The sequence below is a fragment of the Aquarana catesbeiana genome, linkage group LG13, assembly GCF_042186555.1.
Source record: "Aquarana catesbeiana isolate 2022-GZ linkage group LG13, ASM4218655v1, whole genome shotgun sequence".
NCBI classification, from domain to species: domain Eukaryota; kingdom Metazoa; phylum Chordata; class Amphibia; order Anura; family Ranidae; genus Aquarana; species Aquarana catesbeiana.
Genome location: NC_133336.1, coordinates 223,125,907 through 223,145,793, shown reverse-complemented (window position 1 = coordinate 223,145,793; position 19,887 = coordinate 223,125,907). Strand labels below are relative to the sequence as shown.

The window sequence follows — 19,887 nt, the reverse complement described above, 5'->3', positions numbered from 1 at the left end:
AACATAAAAACTACCTTTTATTAAAACATTTAACATATTTAAAATCCCAGGAGATATCGTCTGACCCTCCCAAAAAATATATAATGATTAGTCATATAAATAATATAAAATAATTCTCTGAATATCAGGAAGATCCAGTCCATCAGGGGTTAAGAAGTGCAAGAAGCGGGAGGCGGTGGCTCTGTCAATGTAAACAGGCGTGACGGTCCTTTACACTCGGACTCTGATCAAAACATAACTAGAAAACGAGGAAATGGTTCCCGTAGAAAAGGGGCGGGGTGAAAAATAATCACAGTCAATTTTTTCTGCTGAGCCGCCAATTTCTCAAATCAACAAGTAAGGAAATGTGTATTTTTCGGGACCTTGCCCTTAGAAGTTGTGCATTTTTTGGGGTGCACATATCACAGCCGGTTGTTTATTTTTGAAGGGTGTACCGCAACCCCCCCGTGACCTGATAGTTTTGTGTCCGCCTCCTCCTCCCCTCCTTGGTCGTGTAGCAGTGCGTCATCTAATTGTAACGTCGTCCAATCACAGCTTGCATTGAGTGTCGCCAGGTAAGTTTCTGCCTTTTGCTTGGTCATATCTCATCGGACCGGGCCGTCTTAGAAGGGCCTTTCTCCGCAGAGCCCCCTCCTCTGTGGAACTGTAATATGTCTTTCTGTCCAGGGGGAGGAGATTCCAAGGGGACCAGCTCCTCGGGGGCTGGTCTCTCTGGGCTCATCCCGGAGCCTCTCTTTTCTGAGCCCACCTCTTCCTGCTTAGTGGGACGTGGAATGCCAGTGAAAGCATCCCGAACCTTCTCTTCCAACTGGAGTTCAGGTGTTGGACTGTCCGATAGCATGGGGGTCTCTGTGACCTCCGAGAAGCCTCCTTTGTTCAGAATGTTCCTGGATATTACTGCGAATATTGTAGAAAAAAACATTTCTTTCATTCCATAAAATCTATTTTCTGTGTTTGTAGGAAGAAAGAGGAGAAGGAGAAAGAAGATAACGAGAAAGAAGAGGAGAAGGCAGAGGAGATGGGGAAGGAGGAGAAGGAGGATTCTTCTCCTTCTCTTACTAATCCTTCTCCTTCTCTTACTAATCCTTCTCCTTCTCTTACTAATCCTTCTTCTTCTGCAGAAGAAGGAGAGGTAGGAGAAAAAGAAGGAGAGGAAAGAGAAGAAGATGGAGAAGGAGAAGAAGGAGGAGAAGGAAAAGAAGGAGGCTTCTTCTCCTTCTCTTACTAATCCTTCTTCTTCTACAGAAGAAGGAGAGGTAGGAGAAAAAGAAGGAGAGGAAAGAGAAGAAGGAGGAGAAGGAGAAGAAGGAGGAGAAGGAAAAGAAGGAGGCTTCTTCTCCTTCTCTTACTAATCCTTCTTCTTCTGCAGACAAAGGAGAGGTAGGAGAAAAAAAAAGGAGAGGAAAGAGAAAAAGAAGGAGAAGAAGGAGGAGAAGAAGGGAGGATGGAAGGGGAGGAGGAGACAGAGATGATGGAGGAGGAGAAGAAGAATAATGAGGAGGAGAAGGAGGAGAAGAAGGAGAGGATGGAGGAGGAGGAGATGAAGGAGAGAATGAAGGAGGATGAGCAGAAGACAGAGAGGATGGAGGAGGAGAAGAAAGAGAAGGATGAAAAGAAAGTGAAGGAGAAGAAAGAGGAGAAGAAGGAGGCTTCTTCTTCTTCTCTGACTAATCCTTCTTCTTCTGCAGACAAAGGAGAGGTAGGAGAAAAAGAAGGAGAGGAAAGAGAAGAAGAAAAAGGAGAATGAGGAGGAGAAGGAGAGGATGGAAGGGGAGGAGGAGAAGGAGAGGATGGAGGAGGAGAAGAATAAGGAGGAGGAGAAGGAGATGATGGAGGAGGAGGAGATGAAGGAGAGAATGAAGGAGGATGAGCAGAAGACCGAGAGGATGGAGGAGGAGAAGAAGGAGAAGAAAGAGAAGGATGAAAAGAAAGTGAAGAAAGAGAAGAGGAGGAGAGAAAGGAGAAGGAGGAGAAGAAAGAGAGGATAGAGGAGAGGAAGGAGAAGAAAGAGAGGAATGGGAGGAAAGAGAAGAAGAAGAAGGAGGAGGAGAAGAAGGGGAGGAGGAGAAAGAGAAGGAGAAGAAGGCTTCTTCTCCTTCTCTTACTAATCCTTCTTCTTCAGAAGGAGAGGTAGGAGAAAAAGAAAGAGAGGAAAGAGAAGAAGAAGGAGGAGGATATGGAGGGGAGGATGGAGGGGGAGGAGGAGAAGGAGATGATGGGGGAGAAGAAGAAGAATAATGAGGAGGAGGAGAAGAAGGGGAGGATGGAGGAGAAGGAGAAGAAGGAGGCTTCGTCTCCTTCTCTTACTAATCCTTCTTCTTCTTCTGCAGACAAAGGAGAGGTAGGAGAAAAAGAAGGACAATGAGGAGGAGAAGAAGGGGAGGATGGAGGAGAAGACGAAGGAGAGGATGGAGGAGGAGGAGGAGATGAAGGAGAAAATGAAGAAGGAGCAGAAGACAGAGAGGAGGAGAAGAAGGAGAAGGAGAAGAAAGAGAAGGATGAAAAGAAAGAGAAGGAGGAGAAGAAAAACAAAGAGAAGGAGGAAAAAATGAGAGAAAGGAGAAGAAAGAGAGGATAGAGGAGAAGAAGGTAAGGAAGGAGGAGGAGAGAAGAAAGAGAGGAATGGGAAGAAGGAGAATGAGAAGCAGAAGGAGGAGAAAAAGGAGAAAGAGGAGAAGGAGAAAGAGAAGGAGGAGGAAGAGAAGAAGTAGGAGGAAGAGATGAAGGAGGAGAAGAAGGGGAGGAAGGAGAAGAAAGAGAGGAATGGGAGGAAGAAGCAGGAGAAGAAGGAGAAAGAGGAGAAGGAGAAAGAGAGGAGGAGGAAGAGATGAAGGAGGAGAAGAAGGAGAGGGGGAGAAGAAGGAGGCTTCTCCTTTTCTTACTAATCCTTCTTCTGCAGAAGAAGGAGAGGTAGGAGAAAAAGAAAGAGAAGAAGGAGAAGGAGGAGGAGAAGAAGGGGAGGATGAAGGGGGAGGAGAAGACAGAGGAGAAGGAGAGGATGGAGGAGGAGGAGATGAATGAGAGAATGAAGGGGGAGGAGCAGAAGACAGAGAGGATGGAGATGAAGAAGGAGAAGAAAGAGAAGAAGGAGAAGAAAGAGAAGAAGGAAAACAAAGAGAAGGAGGAAAAGAAGGAGAAGAAGCAGGAGGAAGAGAAGAAGGAGAGGAAGAAGAAGAAGGAGAGGAAGGAGTAGAAGGAGAAGTAGGAGTAGGAAAAGGTCCATTATTATGTCCATAAAATATTTTGTTTGTGTTTGTAGTCATATGGCTACCTTACTGAGGGGCAAGACTCCCAATTTCTTAAACCGTTATATTTTAAGCATTTTGACTTTTTTTTTTAACTGAGCGTGTTGCTGAATCACTCCCACATTGAAAAATAGGAAATGGTTTGAATGTTTAACAAGTTTCCCTTTTAGCCTTATGTGAATATTCAGCTGGTGTGCAGGGAATGTTGAGGACTGACTGCTGCAGATCCCAGCACCTAACACATCATATAAAGAGGAAGTTTTCCCAGGTAAGTACTCACAATGACAGCGATGGGATTTTTTTTTAGTGGTGTACTTACCTCCAGTGGGTGTGTAGGTGGCCTTGTCACTGGCCGCGACCCCGGAGCGCAGTGGGTAGTAGTTAGGGTAGATCAGCAGTGCCAGGGAGAAGAAGAGAATCTGGAATAGAGTGTCAGCTCTGTGAGCAGCACACACGGTAAGGCGAGGTAGGGAGGGACACGGGAGGGGGGGATTAGATGGGACGTACCAGGACGCAGGTGCCAGTCTGCGCGGCCTTGTTGGACGTCTGCTTGATGAGGGTTTGTAGTTTGCGGAGCTGGGTGATCAGGGATCTGCAAACAGAGATAGTCATTGTCATCACCATCATACTGATCCTCAGCTTCCTCCTCCACAAATAGCCACCATCATACCCATCACCTGAAGTGGCCACATGTGTCTCTACTCACATATTGTGCTTCTCCAGTTCCAGAACCTTCTTGTGCAGTTCTTGATTCTGCGCAGAACACGCGGCTACCCTGCAATAAACAAGACATTATTTATTCCCTCTTTGTGGCCATCACACCTCCATCCTACTAGCCTGTCTACATGCTACTCACCGGCTCTCCAGCCCATCAATATATTCCTTCTTGCGTCTCCGACTATCCTGAGCTGACTGCTTGTTCCTAATCTTCCTCCGCACCTTCTTCAGGATCCGCTCTTCGGCCTGCAGGGTTGAGGAAACAATTTATGTCAGAAGTTCTCTTTTATGCATACGATGGCCATTTCTACAAGTCTGATAATTCATTCAAACAGTATAGATCTTTGTTGATTCAGAGTGAACCAAATTCCAACACGTTTCCGGGGTCAGCCCCCTTCATCAGGGCCACAAAATATGAAAGAAAGGATGAAAACCATGTACCAGTATCTGCACCAGATGTTTTAACCTAATGAACAAAGCTGGCAGTTGTTGTTCACAGTCAACTGAGCTTGTTCTGTAATGTTTTGTATCTTCTCTGAGCCACATAATCCCATCCTTGGTGTTGGGAAGTCTGCACAGGTGTCGACTCCTTGAGTCACATGACTGAAGGTGTGAACTATTATCAACTAGCTAAGGTAGAGATGTTAAAATGGCATTTTATGTGGAACACAGATGGTGTTGAAGGTCTCCACTCCCGTTCATGGATGGTTGTTCCAGTATGACGTTGATGACCTCTGTTATGCCCTTTGCCAACCATCTGTCCTCTGCGTCCAAAATATGCTCTTCACTGTCCTTGAAAAAATGTCCCTTTTCCTTAAAGTGTAGGAAACATCTTGACCTGTAGAATTTGCCGTTCTTTGCTGGGTCATTTGTTGGTTGAGAGGACACCAAGGATGGGATTATGTAACTGGTTCCACAATATCCCCTATCCCGTTCTTGGACAACCAACATCTACCTTGACATTCCATGACAATTGGACCAAAGTGTCTGTGCTACCTGTGTGGATATAAATCCTGGGATATATTTAATATCTCGACTCGGGCTACTACAGCCATATGACTTGAAGGATTGACACCTACGCAGACTTCCCAAAACCAAGGTTGGGATTATGCTGTTTGAAGAAGCTACAAAATGTCTTCAACTTAACAGAATGTGTTCAGTTGATTGAATCCAACTATTACCAGTGAAGCCCTTAAGGTTAAAACGTCTGGTGAAAATTTGAATAAATGTTATCTATCCTTGCGTTTATGATTTGTATCCCTGATGAAGGGAGCGGACCCCAGAAACGTGTTGGCATTTGGTTCATTCTGCTGCTACTACTAGATATACCATGACCTGGGGAAATGAGAACCTTTACTGGCCTAAAGGGCTTTCTTACTGGAAGGTGAAGACTGGTTCTTCAGTACAAATGTAAATTACATTGATAAATATTGATTATACAGTATCTTTACATTATTATACATTATTAGATTTAATTTTCTTGTGTGAATAGCTATAAAAACGTCATTTTATTTATTTCTGATGAACAAAGCCAACATAATTTGGTGTCAAGAAAAGCTCCCTTCATCAGGACCGCAACTCATGAAATAATGGATAACATGCAGGGGGAACGTGGGGGCACCTCCAACACAAAATGTGTGTACTGGCAAAGGGGCTGGGGTGTGTTGAAGGGTCAATGGATGCTGACTGCTGATGATCTATTGTTGCTAGGGGCTGTAGTGTTGCTGGAGGGATTATTGCTGGAGGAATCTACCATTGTGGGGGGAGCTATTGTTGCTGGTGCAGTCTTTTGCTCTAGGGATCTTATGGGGGGTCCACTGTTGGGGGGGTCTATTGATGCTGGCTGTTGGGGGATCTATTGTTGCCAGCAGGGATCTTTTTGTTGCTGAGGCAGACCTATTGTTGCTGATGGGGATCTGTTGTTTCTGGGGGTGTATTTTGTTCCTGTAGGAAGTTCTACTGTTGCTGGGAAGGATCTGCTGTTGCTGGGTGGGTGGGTCTATTATTATTAAACAATTCCATACAAAAAAACCTAACTCCACAAAATAATACTTGGTTCTGTCTTCTCTAAAAGGAGCGGTATTAGGAGGTAGATAGGGGGAAAAGACCAGGAACGGTGCTCAGAGGTAGGTCAGGGTGGAGAGAGTACTTGCACCTATTTTTTGAGGAAAAAAAGCCATGATAACACATATTATGTATATAACATGTATGTGGTATTGAAATGGAAGGAGATGAAGGAGAAGGGGAAGGAAGAGAAGAAGGAGAAGAAAAAGATGGAGGAGAAGGGGAAGGAAGAGAATAAAAAGATGGAGAAGGGAAAGGAAGAGATGGAGAAGGAGAAGAAAAAGAAGGAGAAGAAAGAGAAGGAAAAGGAGAAAAAAGAGAAGGAGAAGAAAGAGATGAAGAAGTGGAAGGAATGAAGAGAAGAATGAGATGGAGAAGAAAGAGAAGGAGGAGAAAAAGAAGAAAGAGATGGAGAAGGAGAAGAAGGAGATGGGGAAGGAAGAGAATAAAAAGATGGAGAAGGGGAAGGGAGAGATGGAGAAGAAGTAGGAGAAGGAGAAGAAAGAGATGGAGAAGAAAGAGAAGGAAAAGGAGAAAAAAGATATGGACAATAAAGAGATGGAGAAAAAGGAGAAGAAAGAGAAGGAGATGAAAGAGAAGGAGGAGAAAAAAGAGAAGGAGAAGAAAGAGAAGGAAAAGGAGAAGGAGAAGAAAGAGATGGAGAAGAAAGAGATGGAGAAGACAGAGACGGAGATGAAAGAAAAGGAGGAGAAAAAAAGAGAAGGAGAAGAAAGAGATGAGATTGGGAAGAAGGAGAAGGAGATGAAGGAGAAGGGGAAGGAAGAGAAGAAGGAGAAGAAAAAGATGGAGGAGAAGGGGAAGGGAGATAATAAAAATGTTGAGAAGGGGAAGGAAGAGATGGAGAAGAAATAGGAGAAGGAGAAGAAAGAGATGGAGAATAAGGAGAAGAAAGAGGAGGAGATGAAAGAGGAGGAGAAGAAAGAGAAGGAAAGGGAGAAAAAAAGAGAAGGAGAAGAAATAGAAGGAGGAGAAAAAAAGAGAAGGAGAAGAAAGAGAAGGGAAGGGAGAAAAAAAGAGAAGGAGAAGAAAGAGAAGGAGGAGAAGGAGATGGGGAAGGAAGAGAATAAAAAGATGGAGAAGGGGAAGGGAGAGATGGAGAAGAAGTAGGAGAAGGAGAAGAAAGAGAAGGAAAAGGAGAAAAAAGATATGGACAATAAAGAGATGGAGAAAAAGGAGAAGAAAGAGAAGGAGATGAAAGAGAAGGAGGAGAAAAAAGAGAAGGAGAAGAAAGAGAAGAGATTTGAAAGAAGGAGAAAAAGATGAAGGAGAAGGGGAAGGAAGAGAAGAAGGAGAAAAAAAAGATGGAGGAGAAGGGGAAGGGAGATAATAAAAATGTTGAGAAGGGGAAGGAAGAGATGGAGAAGAAATAGGAGAAGGAGAAGAAAGAGATGGAGAATAAGGAGAAGAAAGAGGAGGTGATGAAAGAGGAGGAGAAGAAAGAGAAGGAAAGGGAGAAAAAAGGAGAAGGAGGATAAAAAAAGAGAAGGAGAAGAAAGAGAAGGGAAGGGAGAAAAAAAGAGAAGGAGAAGAAAGAGAAGGAGGAGAAAAAAGAGAAGGAGGAGAAAGAGAAGTAGATGAAAGAGAAGGAGGAGAAAAAAGAGAAGGAGAAGAAAGAGGAGGAGAAGAAAGAGAAGGGGAAGAAAGAGGAGGAGAAGAAAGAGAAGGGGAAGAAAGAGAAGGAGAAGAAAGAGAAGGAGGAGAAGAAAGAGGAGGAGAAGAAAGAGAAGGAGAAGAAAGAGAAGGGGAAGAAAGAGAAGGAAAGGGAGAAAAAAAGAGAAGGAGAAGAATGAGAAGGAGATGAAAGAGATGGAGAAGAAGGAGAAGAAAGAGAAGGAGACGGAGAAGGAGAAAAAAAGAGAAGGAGGAGAAAGAAATGGAGCAGAAGAAAGAGAATGAGAAGAAAGAGAAGGAGGAGAAAGAGAAGGAGAATGTATCAGATTTCACTCTATATTACATAATATAGACATGGAGTATATATAGAAGGGTCTTCACCTCCCGGTATGGATGTGGTGTTGGTTGAATCCGGTTTTAATACTGATTCATTTTATCTATACTTTATTTTATTATTTTTAGTCTTGATGAAGGGGGCTTTTCCTGGACCCCTGAATCGTGTTGTAATTCATTGTAAATCAGTAAAGTGAACTTTTAATACATGAAGTCTCCAATATTTCTTTTGGAACCTTTTGGCTATACTTCCTCCTCACTGATTAGATCCAGAATTTCTTTCTACTCCTGTGGAAACCGTATTTTCAGAGCCACCATATCCCAACTTTACCAGATCCCATCTCTCGGCACCTACAACAGGAACTCCAACCACCACACCCGATCAGGCCCCACATCAGATTCTTCAGACAGTATCGGGACAGAAGGATTATCCAGCCTGTTGTAACCCTTTGCCTTCCTCTACCTTAGCTGGTCTAAATTTAGAAGGCGGCACAAGACCGCAGTCTAGATACTCTGTGGATTTTTTTTACCGGTGAAGCCATATTTTCGCTCCATCTGGTAGGGTGTGCCGTACCTTGGTCAGTGGTAGGTTATTCGGCAGGGCCACCCCTTCCTGTGACAGCAGCCTCTTCTCCTCGTCAGTCAGGTGGAGCTCCGGGTACTGCGGGGGAGGTGAAGAATGAGACACACCGATCACCGAGGAGACACACTGGACAGACAGACCACCGGCACTTACCAGGGAGTCCATAGAGAGCAGGTCCGGAGAGGGCACCCGCATCGGCAGGGGCTTGCAGAGTCCAGCATGGAGGGATGGCAGTTCGTTCACGATGCAGCTCTCCGGAACCAGCACGGGAGACGGCCAATCCTCTGCCGGTACAAAAACACAACGCACTGAAAACAGTGGCAACCAATTCAGATAGATACTACCTCATTTCCTAGCTGAAGGACGTCCAGCATCATCTCGCTCTTTCCTCCCCAGCCTGACTGTCCCTAGCCCGACCCTTTTCGTTCGCTGGACTTCCAATCATGGAGGCTCAGTATCACATGTGGGCGTTCCCTATGCCAATACAGCTTATGTAAGAAACGCCCACTCCTCCAGACTGAAACCCGCCCATCAGGGCATTTTGGTATTGGCATAACTCCTCCCACTGCTTGCATCAGGACTGAGGGCTCTTGAGAGGAGTACTGAGGGCGAGTGCTGGGATGTTTTCAGGAAGATATGTACAGCCCCTCCCACCAGCCATGATCTGCCTGCATTGCGTAGAGAACTACAGGGACCCAGTCATGACATCACTGGGACTAAAAGAAGGAATGGAATGAAAATGGATGGATTTTTATTTAAAATGTTGTTGATGAGGGGGACAAGAGAAGGGACAACTGGGGTTTGGGGCTGGTAGGAGTTTTGGGGTTTACCTGTCCCTGGACCCAGGGGACAAATGGCCCTAAAAATGACTTAAATCCAAAACTTGTATTTGGGTTTTGTTGGGCTAGAACCCCTGTATGTTTTTTTTTCTGTATCCCCCATAGGGAGATTTTCCTTCACTTCCTGTCCCAGTGACACAACAGGAAGTTGAAAGAAGTTTCTCTAAAGTGAATAGGGGAAAGGGGGGGGTTTGAAGTAATCCCCTTTAATTTGTCTCCGGAACAGGTGTCCCCGCTAGAAGATTTCACCCCTATTTCTGTCTTGGTGACAACAAGGGCTGGGCCTAGTCAGAAGAGGCGCCTACCTTGGGGGCTTTAGAAGGAGAGGGGGGTGCAAAAAAGAAAAGGACCTGCAACCTATGCTGTTGAAGTAGTTCACATCTCTTTAGGGAGGGGGCGCTCTTTGGCCGTGATAAAGGAACCTTGTTCTGGCTTTGGTGACAACTGTAAATAGAATGGGTTAATCCCACTATTGGGGACACAGCAATAAAAGGCTTACTGGGGGTCTAACCCTTTGCCACTCCATTGAAAACCAAAGAAAAGTCCCATTGCACCCCCCCCACCACCACCACCACCGTTACCTAGTTGGATGGATATGACGCTGCTCATCTCGCCATGCACTTTGCGCTCCTCCATGGCGCCGATATCGTACACCAGCTCGTACACCGGGGCGGGCGCAGACAGGGGGGCGCCGTTTTCGTGGCTCATGGGGGTCTCCGGCCGGGGGTCGTCCGAGAACCCGCTGTCGCTCTCTGGCGATTCGCTGGCGGCCGCCTCGGTGCTGTAGACATCGTTGGGATTAATCATCATCTGCAGGTAGTCGTCGGCGTCCTCCCGCTCGCTCAGGCCCTGCAAACAGCAAAAAAGAGAGAGAGAGCGCGGCGGTTACCCCGGCGCCCAAGGAGAGCGCCAGACAAGTTTATTAAAGATGGAACATTTCATTCGATAAATTTGAGTCGAGTGACAATATATAAAAACAAAAGAAGGTGCAGCTGAGATCGCTTCCTGCCCAGACGCCGGCGGATTGGTGCCCCTTGGCGGCGGTCTCCTTTAATCACGTGGTCGGTCGTATGGAGAGATCCTGGTTTTTGGCGGCGGCTGTGCGGGTCAGTACCCGGATCCGTGTCGTGTGTACACACTCTTGTCTGGAGGTGTTTGCGTAGGCGGCCATGCGAGACTGATAGCGCTTTGTGTTCGCCAAACGCTAACGAGCTTTATAAAGGCTTATAGCGATCAGCGGCGGCAATTGATTAGACTTTGTAAACACGTCGGTGATAAGCCGTGGCGGTAGGCGGACATCGGCGGCGTCCAGGATGTGGTCTTGGCAAGGGGACGCTATCAGATGCCAAACAACAAAAAAAAAACAAAAGGACCTGCCGCTCAAATTCACGCCGTCTGTATTACCAAATCTTATTATTCAAAAAAAGTCCACTTTTCCTGCTACGGATCCAGAAACGCTGCGCCAAACTTAGTCATGTGACCTAAAGCCTAGACGACCCTCAACAGCATCGCCAGGGCTCTATTTATTAATCTGCGTGTAAATTCATTCTGTGCAAATTGAGAAAATTGTTACATTTATTTGCTAATTCCCTCTAGCGTTCTCTAGAATTGATACATTGTATCTCATGTTACAAAGATGTATGTGTTCCCTATGCTCCTCAGCTCCATCTAGTGGCCATAATGTGGTATTTTACTACTGCCTATAATAAAAGAATGTTAGTTCAGAAGAGACCATAACCTAAAGAACATTCGTTTTTACCCAGTTGGTTACATCTATTGGCTAATTCCCTCTAGTGTTCTATAGAATCATTACTTTGTATCACTTGCCAAAAGAACATTTGTTTTTACCCAATTGGTTACATTTATTTGCAAATTCCCTCTAGTGTTCTCTAGAATGTTTTACATTGTTACAAAGATGTATGCATTTCCGCTCAGCGCCATCTAGTGGCCATAATGCAGTATTTTACTACTACCCATAATAAAAGAATGTTAGTTCATAAGAGAACATAGTCTAACTCTAAAGGGCATTTGTTTTTACCCAGTTGGTTACATTTATTGGATAATTCCCTCTAGCGTTCTCTAGAATTGTTACACTGTTTTTACTTGTTACCTATGTATTTCCTGTGTTCCTCAGTTCCATCTAGTGGCCATAATGTATATTTTTACTATAGCCCAAATTATAGGAAAATTAATTCAGAAGAGAACATAGTCTGAAAAAGACATTCTTTTTTACCCAATTGTCTACATTTATATGCTAATTCCCTCTAGGGTTCTCTAGAATTGTTACTTTGTATCACTTGTTACAAAGACCTATGTGTTCCCTGTGCTCCTCAGCTCTAGAATTGTTACATTGTTTCACTTGTTACCTATGTATTTCCTATGCCGCTCAGCGCCATCTAGTGGCCATAATGTGAAACATTACTACTGCCTAAAATATAGGGAAGTTCGATCATAAGAGAACATAGCTAAAAGAACATTTGTTTTTACCCAATTGGTTACATTTATTTGCAAATTCCCTCTAGCGTTCTCTAGAATGTTTTACATTGTAGCTCATGTTACAAAGATGTATGTATTTCCTATGCCGCTCAGTGCCATCTAGTGGCCATAATGCGATATTTTACTACTACCCATAATAAAAGAATGTTAGTTCAGAAGAGAACATAGTCTAACTCTAAAGGACATTTGTTTTTACTCAATTGGTTACATTTATTGGCTAATTCTCTCTAGCGTTATCTAGAATTGTTACATTGTTTTTACTTGTTACCTATGTATTTCCTGTGTTCCTCAGTTCCATCTAGTGGCCATAATATGGTATTTTACTACAGCCCAAAATATAGGAAAGTTTGTTCAGAAGAGAACATAGTCTAAAGGACATTCGTTTTTACCCAATTGGTTAAATTTATTGGCTAATTCCCTCTAGCGTTCTCTAGAATGGTTTACATTGTATCCCTTGTAATGTAATATATACATTGTATGTATTCCCTATTCTTCTCAGCGCCATATAGTGGCCATAATGCAGTATTTTACTACTACCTATAATAAATGAATGTTAGTTCAGAAGAGAACATAGTCTAACTCTAAAGGACATTTGTTTTTACCCAATTGGTTACATTTATTGGCTAATTCCCTCTAGGGTTCTCTAGAATCGTTACTTTGTATCCCTTGTTACAAAGACCTATGTGTTCCCTGCGCTCCTCAGCTCTAGAATTGTTACATTGTTTCACTTGTTACCTATGTATTTCCTGTGTTCCTCAGCACCATCTAGTGGCCATAATATGGTACTTTACTACTGCCCAAAATATAGGGAAGATTGTTTAGAAGAGAACATAGCCTAAAGAACATTCGTTTTTACCCAATTGGTTACTTTTATTTGCTAATTCCCTCTAGCGTTCTCTAGAATGTTTTACATTGTATCTGGTTACAAAGATGTATGTATTCCCTATTCTTCTCAGCTCCATCTAGTGGCAATAATGCAGTATTTTACTACTACCCATAATAAAAGAATGTTAGTTCAGAAGAGAGCATAGCCTAAAGGACATTTGTTTTTACACAATTTTTAACATTTATTGGCCAAATTCCCTCTAGCGTTCTCTAGAATTGTTGCAGTGTATCCCTTGTTACCAAGACCTATGTATTTCCTATGTTCCTCAGCTCCATCTAGTGGCCATAATGCGGTATGTTGCTACTGCCCATAAGAGAACATAGCCTAAAAAAACATACATTTTTACTCAATTGGTTACATTTATTTGTGAATTCCCTCTAGCGTTCTCTAGAATGTTTTACATTGTATCTCATGTTGCAAAGATGTACATATTCCCTATTCTTCTTAGCTCCATCTAGTGGCCATAATGCAGTATTTTACTACTACCCATAATAAAAGAATGTTAATTCAGAAGAGAACATAGACTAAAGGACATTTGTTTTTACACAAATTTTAACATTTATTGGCCATATTCCCTCTAGCATTCTCTAGACTTGTTGCATTGTATTCCTTCTTACAAAGACCTATGTATTTCCTGTGTTCCTCAGCTTAATCTAGTGGCCATAATGCGGTATGTTACTGCTGCCCATAAGAGAACATAGCCTAAAGAACTTTCATTTTACCCAGTTGGTTACATTTATTTGCTAATTCCCTCTAGCATTCTCTAAAATTGTTACATTGTATATCATGTTACAAAGATCTATGTATTTCCTATGCTCCTCAGCTCCACCCAGTGGCCATAATGTGGTATGTTACTACTACCCTATAATAAAAGAACAAGCACACAGCCTAAAGAACATTCGATCACAACGGAATTTGACCTACAGGACGTTCGTTTTCACCCAATTCGAAGGGAATGCACATGGGCCTCCAGAAGGCATTGTGGGTGTCAGATTTTATCAGAGACTGCCGCTGATAGGGCGTATTCAATGTCCGGGGGCGTGGCTACCTACATCCCACAATGCAATGCACGGGGACACTTACCGTCCTCGCGCTGATCTGCCATTCGTCGTACAGTTTCTCAGGCGGAAATCCGTGACCTTCGGACAGAGGGAAGGCGGCGGGGTCCGCCCCCGGAAACCCCTGCGGATGGAATAGATCGTCCTGAGCGTCAAACAGAGGCCCCAGGAGCAGCTCGGGTCTGGAAGAGTCCATGTTCCCTCAGGAGGGGTGAGAGATCAGCTCTGTAAGGAAGATGGGTGAGGGGTTAATGATTACCTCTAGAACATCGCTACAGCACTGCCACCCTCATAAACCAATCAGACTGACAGATAACACTGAGCCATGGCGCCAATGTTCTCTACGGAGGGAAATTCCTTTCCAGAAGAACGGCGCCATCCTTAGCCAGGCATCAAAATGACAAATTACTGAGTAACCCTAAAATGGTTTTCCCTGTATAAGAGTGCTGAGACACACTATATACACAACAGAACTATATATATCCCTATTACATAGTTATGCTCGACGCGTTTCGTAGACATAGCCTCTTCCTCAGAAGTCACCAATATCTATATATTTATTCAGGCGTCATCCGGGGTCACCATCTGCTTCCTGGACAGAGGTGCCGCTCAGAAATGGCCCAATCCCGTAAGTCCTGGTGTCTGTGCAGATCTTGTGTTCACAAATATCTGACACAGATCAGCCCCCTGCTGCTGCCTCTCATCCTATGACTGGCTACAAAGTTACAATGTACAGTCTGATCGCTGGGGGAGGGGAGACTGAGGAAATGTCCCCCCCCATATACACTTCACTGGAATGCCAACATCTAAACCAAAATCTACTTCCAGCAACATGGCCGGAGTCTTCTGTACTTTAGTGGTCTTGTGTGCTCTCCTTTACCACAGTCTCTAGCAGACCCCTTTACCTTGACCACCTTTTCTAGCAGTCTCTTATAGCAAGACCAGTCTATAGCGGACCCCCTTTACCTTGACCACAGTCTCTAGCAGTCTCCTGTAACCTGACCAGTCTCTAGCGGACCCCTTTACCTAGCAGTCTCCTGTGACATGACCACAGTCTCTAGCAGACCCCTTTACATTGACCACAGTCTCTAGCAGTCTCCTATAACCTGACCAGTCTCTAACAGACCCCTGTACCTTGACCACAGTCTCTAGCAGACCCCTTTACCTTGACTACAGTCTCTAATAGTCTCCTGTCACCTGGCCAGTCTCTAGCAGACCTCTTTACCTTGACCACAGTCTCTAGCAGTCTCCTCTAACCTAACCAGTCTCTAGCGGACCCCTTTACCTTGACTACAGTCTCTAATAGTCTCCTCTAACCTGACCAGTCTCTAGCGGACCCCTTTACCTTGACTACAGTCTCTAGCAGTCTCCTCTAACCTGACCAGTCTCTAGCGGACCCCTTTACCTAGCAGTCTCCTGTGACATGACCACAGTCTCTAGCAGACCTCTTTACATTGACCACAGTCTCTAGCAGACCCCTTTACCTTGGCTACAGTCTCTAGCAGTCTCCTGTCGCCTGACCAGTCTCTAGCAGACCTCTTTACCTTGACTACAGTCTCTAGCAGTCTCCTCTAACCTGACCAGTCTCTAGCTGACCCCTTTACCTAGCAGTCTCCTGTGACATGACCACAGTCTTTAGCAGACCCCTGTACCTTGACCACAGTCTCTAGCAGTCTCCTGTAACCTGGCCAGTCTCTAGCAGACCCCTTTACCTAGCAGTCTCCTGTGACATGACCACAGTCTCTAGCAGACCCCTGTACCTTGACCACAGTCTCTAGCAGTCTCCTGTAACCTGACCAGTCTCTAGCGGACCCCTTTACCTTGACTACAGTCTCTAGCAGTCTCCTCTAACCTGACCAGTCTCTAGCGGACCCCTTTACCTAGCAGTCTCCTGTGACATGACCACAGTCTCTAGCAGACCCCTTTACCTTGACCACAGTCTCTAGCAAACCCTTTTACCTTGGCTACAGTCTCTAGCAGTCTCCTGTCGCCTGACCAGTCTCTAGCAGACCTCTTTACCTTGACCACAGTCTCTAGCAGACCCCTTTACCTTGACTACAGTCTCTAGCAGTCTCCTCTAACCTGACCAGTCTCTAGCGGACCCCTTTACCTAGCAGTCTCCTGTGACATGACCACAGTCTCTAGCAGACCCCTGTACCTTGACCACAGTCTCTAGCAGTCTCCTGTAACCTGACCAGTCTCTAGCAGACCCCTTTACATTGACCACAGTCTCTAGCAGTCTCCTGTAACCTGACCAGTCTCTAGCAGACCCCTTTACATTGACCACAGTCTCTAGCAGTCTCCTGTAACCTGACCAGTCTCTAGTAAACCCTTTTACCTTGACTACAGTCTCTAGCAGTCTCCTCTAACCTGACCAGTCTCTAGCGGACCCCTTTACCTAGCAGTCTCCTGTGACATGACCACACTCTCTAGCAGACCCCTGTACCTTGACCACAGTCTCTAGCAGTCTCCTGTAATCTGACCAGTCTCTAGCAAACCCTTTTACCTTGACTACAGTCTCTAGCAGTCTCCTGTCATCTGTAAGGTTGCCACTTTTTTTTCAAGCCAAACCCGAACACTTTAGCAGCGCACAGTACATTTTTTTTGTTTTAGGCTGCTTTCACGCTGCAGCCGCCCGAGCGCTAGAGGTAAAGCGCCGCTCGTTTTAGCGGCACTTTACCGCTATTCGGGCAGTAGCGGGGTGCTTTTAACCCCCAAGAAGGGGTTAAAAAGGGGTTAAATGCTCCCGTGTTGCAGCCGCTTCGGAAGCGCTGCCCGTTCATTCCAATGGGCAGGAGCGGTGTATACAGGGGCGGTGTATACAGGGGCGGTGTATACAGGGGCGGTGTATACAGGAGCGGTGTATACAGGGGCGGTGTATACAGGAGCGGTGTATACAGGGGCGGTGTATACGGGGGCGGTGTATACGGGGGCGGTGTATACGGGGGCGGTGTATACGGGGGCGGTGTATACAGGGGGGTGTATACAGGGGGGTGTATACAGGGGCGGTGTATACAGGAGCGGTGTATACAGGGGCGGTGTATACAGGAGCGGTGTATACAGGGGCGGTGTATACAGGGGCGGTGTATACAGGAGCGGTGTATACAGGGGCGGTGTATACAGGAGCGGTGTATACGGGGGCGGTGTATACGGGGGCGGTGTATACGGGGGCGGTGTATACGGGGGCGGTGTATACAGGGGGGTGTATACAGGGGCGGTGTATACAGGGGCGGTGTATACAGGAGCGGTGTATACGGGGGCGGTGTATACGGGGGCAGTGTATACAGGGGCGGTGTATACAGGGGCGGTGTATACAGGGGCGGTGTATACAGGGGTGGTGTATACAAGGGCTGTGTATACAGCGCTCCTAAACCGCCTCAAAGATGCTGCTTGCAGGACTTTTTCTAACGTCCCGCAAGCGCACCGCCCCAATGTGAAAGCACTCTGGCTGTGACACTGGGGTGGCAGGGGAGGCAGTTCACAGGCTCTTTACAGGCGCTATTTCTAGCGTAAAAAATGCTGAAAACTGCCTTAGTGTGAAAGGGGTCTTAGTATACACTAGATCAGGGGTCTCCAAATTATGGCCCTCCAGTTGTTCAGGAACTACAATTCCCATCATGCCTTGTCATGTCTGTGAATGTCAGAGTTTTACAATGCCTCATGGGATGTGTAGTTCTGCAACAGCTGGGAGGGCCGTCGTTTGGAAAACCCTGCACTATAGGATTATAACAGACCTGGAACACCTTTTGAGCACTCCAAAAAGAATAGTAACAGTCAAGCCTTGTTCCGAGCCACATTCCTGCCTGAATAATGTGTCCAGGTTTCAAATGGACTGAAACCCGGACACATGATTCAAAACCTGGACTGTCCGGGTGAATCCCGGACAGGTGGCAACCCTAGTCGCCTGACCAGTCTCTAGCAGACCCCTTTACCTTGACCACAGTCTCTAGCAGTCTCCTATAACCTGACCAGTCTCTAGCGGACCCCTTTACATTGACCACAGTCTCTAGCAGTCTCATGTAACCTGACCAGTCTCTAGCAGACCCCTTTACATTGACCACAGTCTCTAGCAGTCTCCTATAACCTGACCAGTCTCTAGCAGACCCCTTTACATTGACCACAGTCTCTAGCAGTCTCCTGTAACCTGACCAGTCTCTAGCAGACCCCTTTACATTGACCACAGTCTCTAGCAGTCTCCTGTAACCTGACCAGTCTTTAGCAGATCCCTTTACCTAGAAGTCTCTAGTAAATCTGTCAGTGAGTGGGATTTGGGGATTATTAAGTTGGTTGATAACACCACCCCTGCTCGGCCCCCCTAATGCCCCCCTAATGCCCCCCCCGGATCCTTTTCACTCTCCTTCCTCCGGTTTGGACAGATCAGTGTACCTTCTTACCATTCTTGTCCCCATTTTTCGCTCCCGGGTCTCTATTTCTAGGCAGCAGAGCTGACAGTCTCTTGTGACACTGACCTTATCTGTAGGTATGGATCCCGAGGAGCATTCCTCTCCAGGGGGAGAGTAGGGAGCGTAGGGATCCTCGGCAGAGAGACGTCAGATTCCTCGCAGCGATGGATTAGAGCGCAGGCTTCCAGGATCTGGACATCCTGGAGGAGGCAGCCAGGGACCTCCCCTCCTCCGCCGTCTTCTCCTGTTTGGCAGGTTTGGTGGGTGTTCCCCTTCTCCGATCACACCTGTCACACAGGTAACTCTGAGCTGGGACTGGAGACCTGAGATTACAAAGGTGTGTCACCGCGGGGAAGGGGACAGGTGACACCGCGCCCGGGAGAGACTTAACGATCCAGATAACAGCCAATGATATTCAGCTAAAGACCGCCATCCTCTGACCGCTGAGGGGATATAACACACACAGCTCTGTCATCTTTAACTTATCAATCTATACCAGCATGCGAGTCCCTGAATCAGCCTTTTGCAGTCCCTGTACAGCAGAGCTCAGACTGGGGGGAGCAAGGAGCAGTACAAGGAGGCAGTCAGATCATGTGCTGATAAGGGGCATAGGAGGAGAGAGCAGAATGCCAGAGAGGTGAACTCATCGCTGTGCTGCTTCTCCTTTCACTGTCCAGTCACAGGTTGGGGGATAGTCCGGGGTGACCTGGGCTCAGGTGAAGTGGGTTGAATATTGCTGGTCATCAGACTGAGGGAACAAGAAGCAGCTCAAGGAGCCAATCGGTTCATGTGTTGATAGGAGGCATACTGATAGGAGTAGAGAGCAGAATGCCAGAGAGATGAACGAATCGCTGTTCTGCTTCTTCTTTCACTGTCCAGTCATAGGTTGGGGGCTGGTCCGGGATGACCTGGGCTCAGGTGAAGTGGGTTGAATAATGCTGGTCATCAGACTGAGGGAGCCAGAAGCAGCAGAAGGAGCGATTCGGATCATCTGCTGATGGGAGGCATGCTGATAAGAGAAGATTGCAGAATGCCAGAAAGATGAACTCATCGCTGTGCTGCTTCTCCTTTCACTGTCCAGTCACAGGTTGGGGGCTGGTCCGGGATGACCTGGGCTCAGGTGAAGTGGGTTGAATAATGCTGGCCATCAGACTGAGGGAGCGAGAAGCAGCAGAAGGAGCGATTCGGATCATCTGCTGATGGGAGGCATACTGATAGGAGAAGAGAGCAGTGTGACAGAGAGATGAACTCATCGCTGTTCTGCTTCTCCTTTCACTGTCCAGTCACAGGTTGGGGGCTGGTCCGGGATGACCTGGGCTCAGATAAAGTGGGTTGAATAATGCTGATCATCCAGTGGCAGAAAGAAGTACTGCGGGGGAAATCTAAAAAAGGGTTTTGACTTTAGATATACTTTAAGCCCTCCCTCCACCCTCCGGTTGTACCGGCTCCCCCCCCCCCCCGACTTAAATGGCTTCCTCTGGTTTCACCACACACTGTGAGCTTCTCACAATGTGCATTAGAAGCTGCAGCAAGTCAGATAGAGCCCCGCCCCATTTCCTGGCTGGAGGACATCCAGCATCATCTAGCCCTTTCGTTAAATTCAAGCGAGCGAACGTAAGAGGTGACATTTT

General features: G+C 46.2%; 1 protein-coding gene across 1 annotated transcript; it reads right to left on the bottom strand.

Moving 5' to 3' along the window:
- CREB3L4 (cAMP responsive element binding protein 3 like 4) lies at nt 1-18,572 on the bottom strand. The gene is made up of 10 exons (XM_073609212.1): nt 18,323-18,572; nt 13,879-14,078; nt 9,995-10,262; nt 8,728-8,858; nt 8,566-8,652; nt 4,102-4,208; nt 3,952-4,020; nt 3,753-3,837; nt 3,565-3,664; nt 1-897 (listed from the first exon to the last, which is right to left on the bottom strand). The coding sequence occupies exons 2-10, from the start codon at nt 14,047-14,049 to the stop codon at nt 578-580; spliced, it is 1,338 nt and encodes a 445-aa protein (XP_073465313.1). The 5' UTR covers nt 14,050-14,078; nt 18,323-18,572; the 3' UTR covers nt 1-577.
- Nucleotides 18,573-19,887: the final 1,315 nt, after the last annotated feature.

Bases quoted from the DNA above. Each gene is read 5' to 3' on its own strand.
- CREB3L4 (XM_073609212.1), bottom strand. From the start codon at position 14,049: ATGGACTCTTCCAGACCCGAGCTGCTCCTGGGGCCTCTGTTTGACGCT. The intron at 8,859-9,994 runs GTAACGGTGGTG...TTGTACCGGCAG, and splicing joins CGTCATATCCATCCAACTAG to AGGATTGGCCGTCTCCCGTG. The intron at 3,665-3,752 runs GTACGTCCCATC...ACTCTATTCCAG, and splicing joins AGACTGGCACCTGCGTCCTG to ATTCTCTTCTTCTCCCTGGC.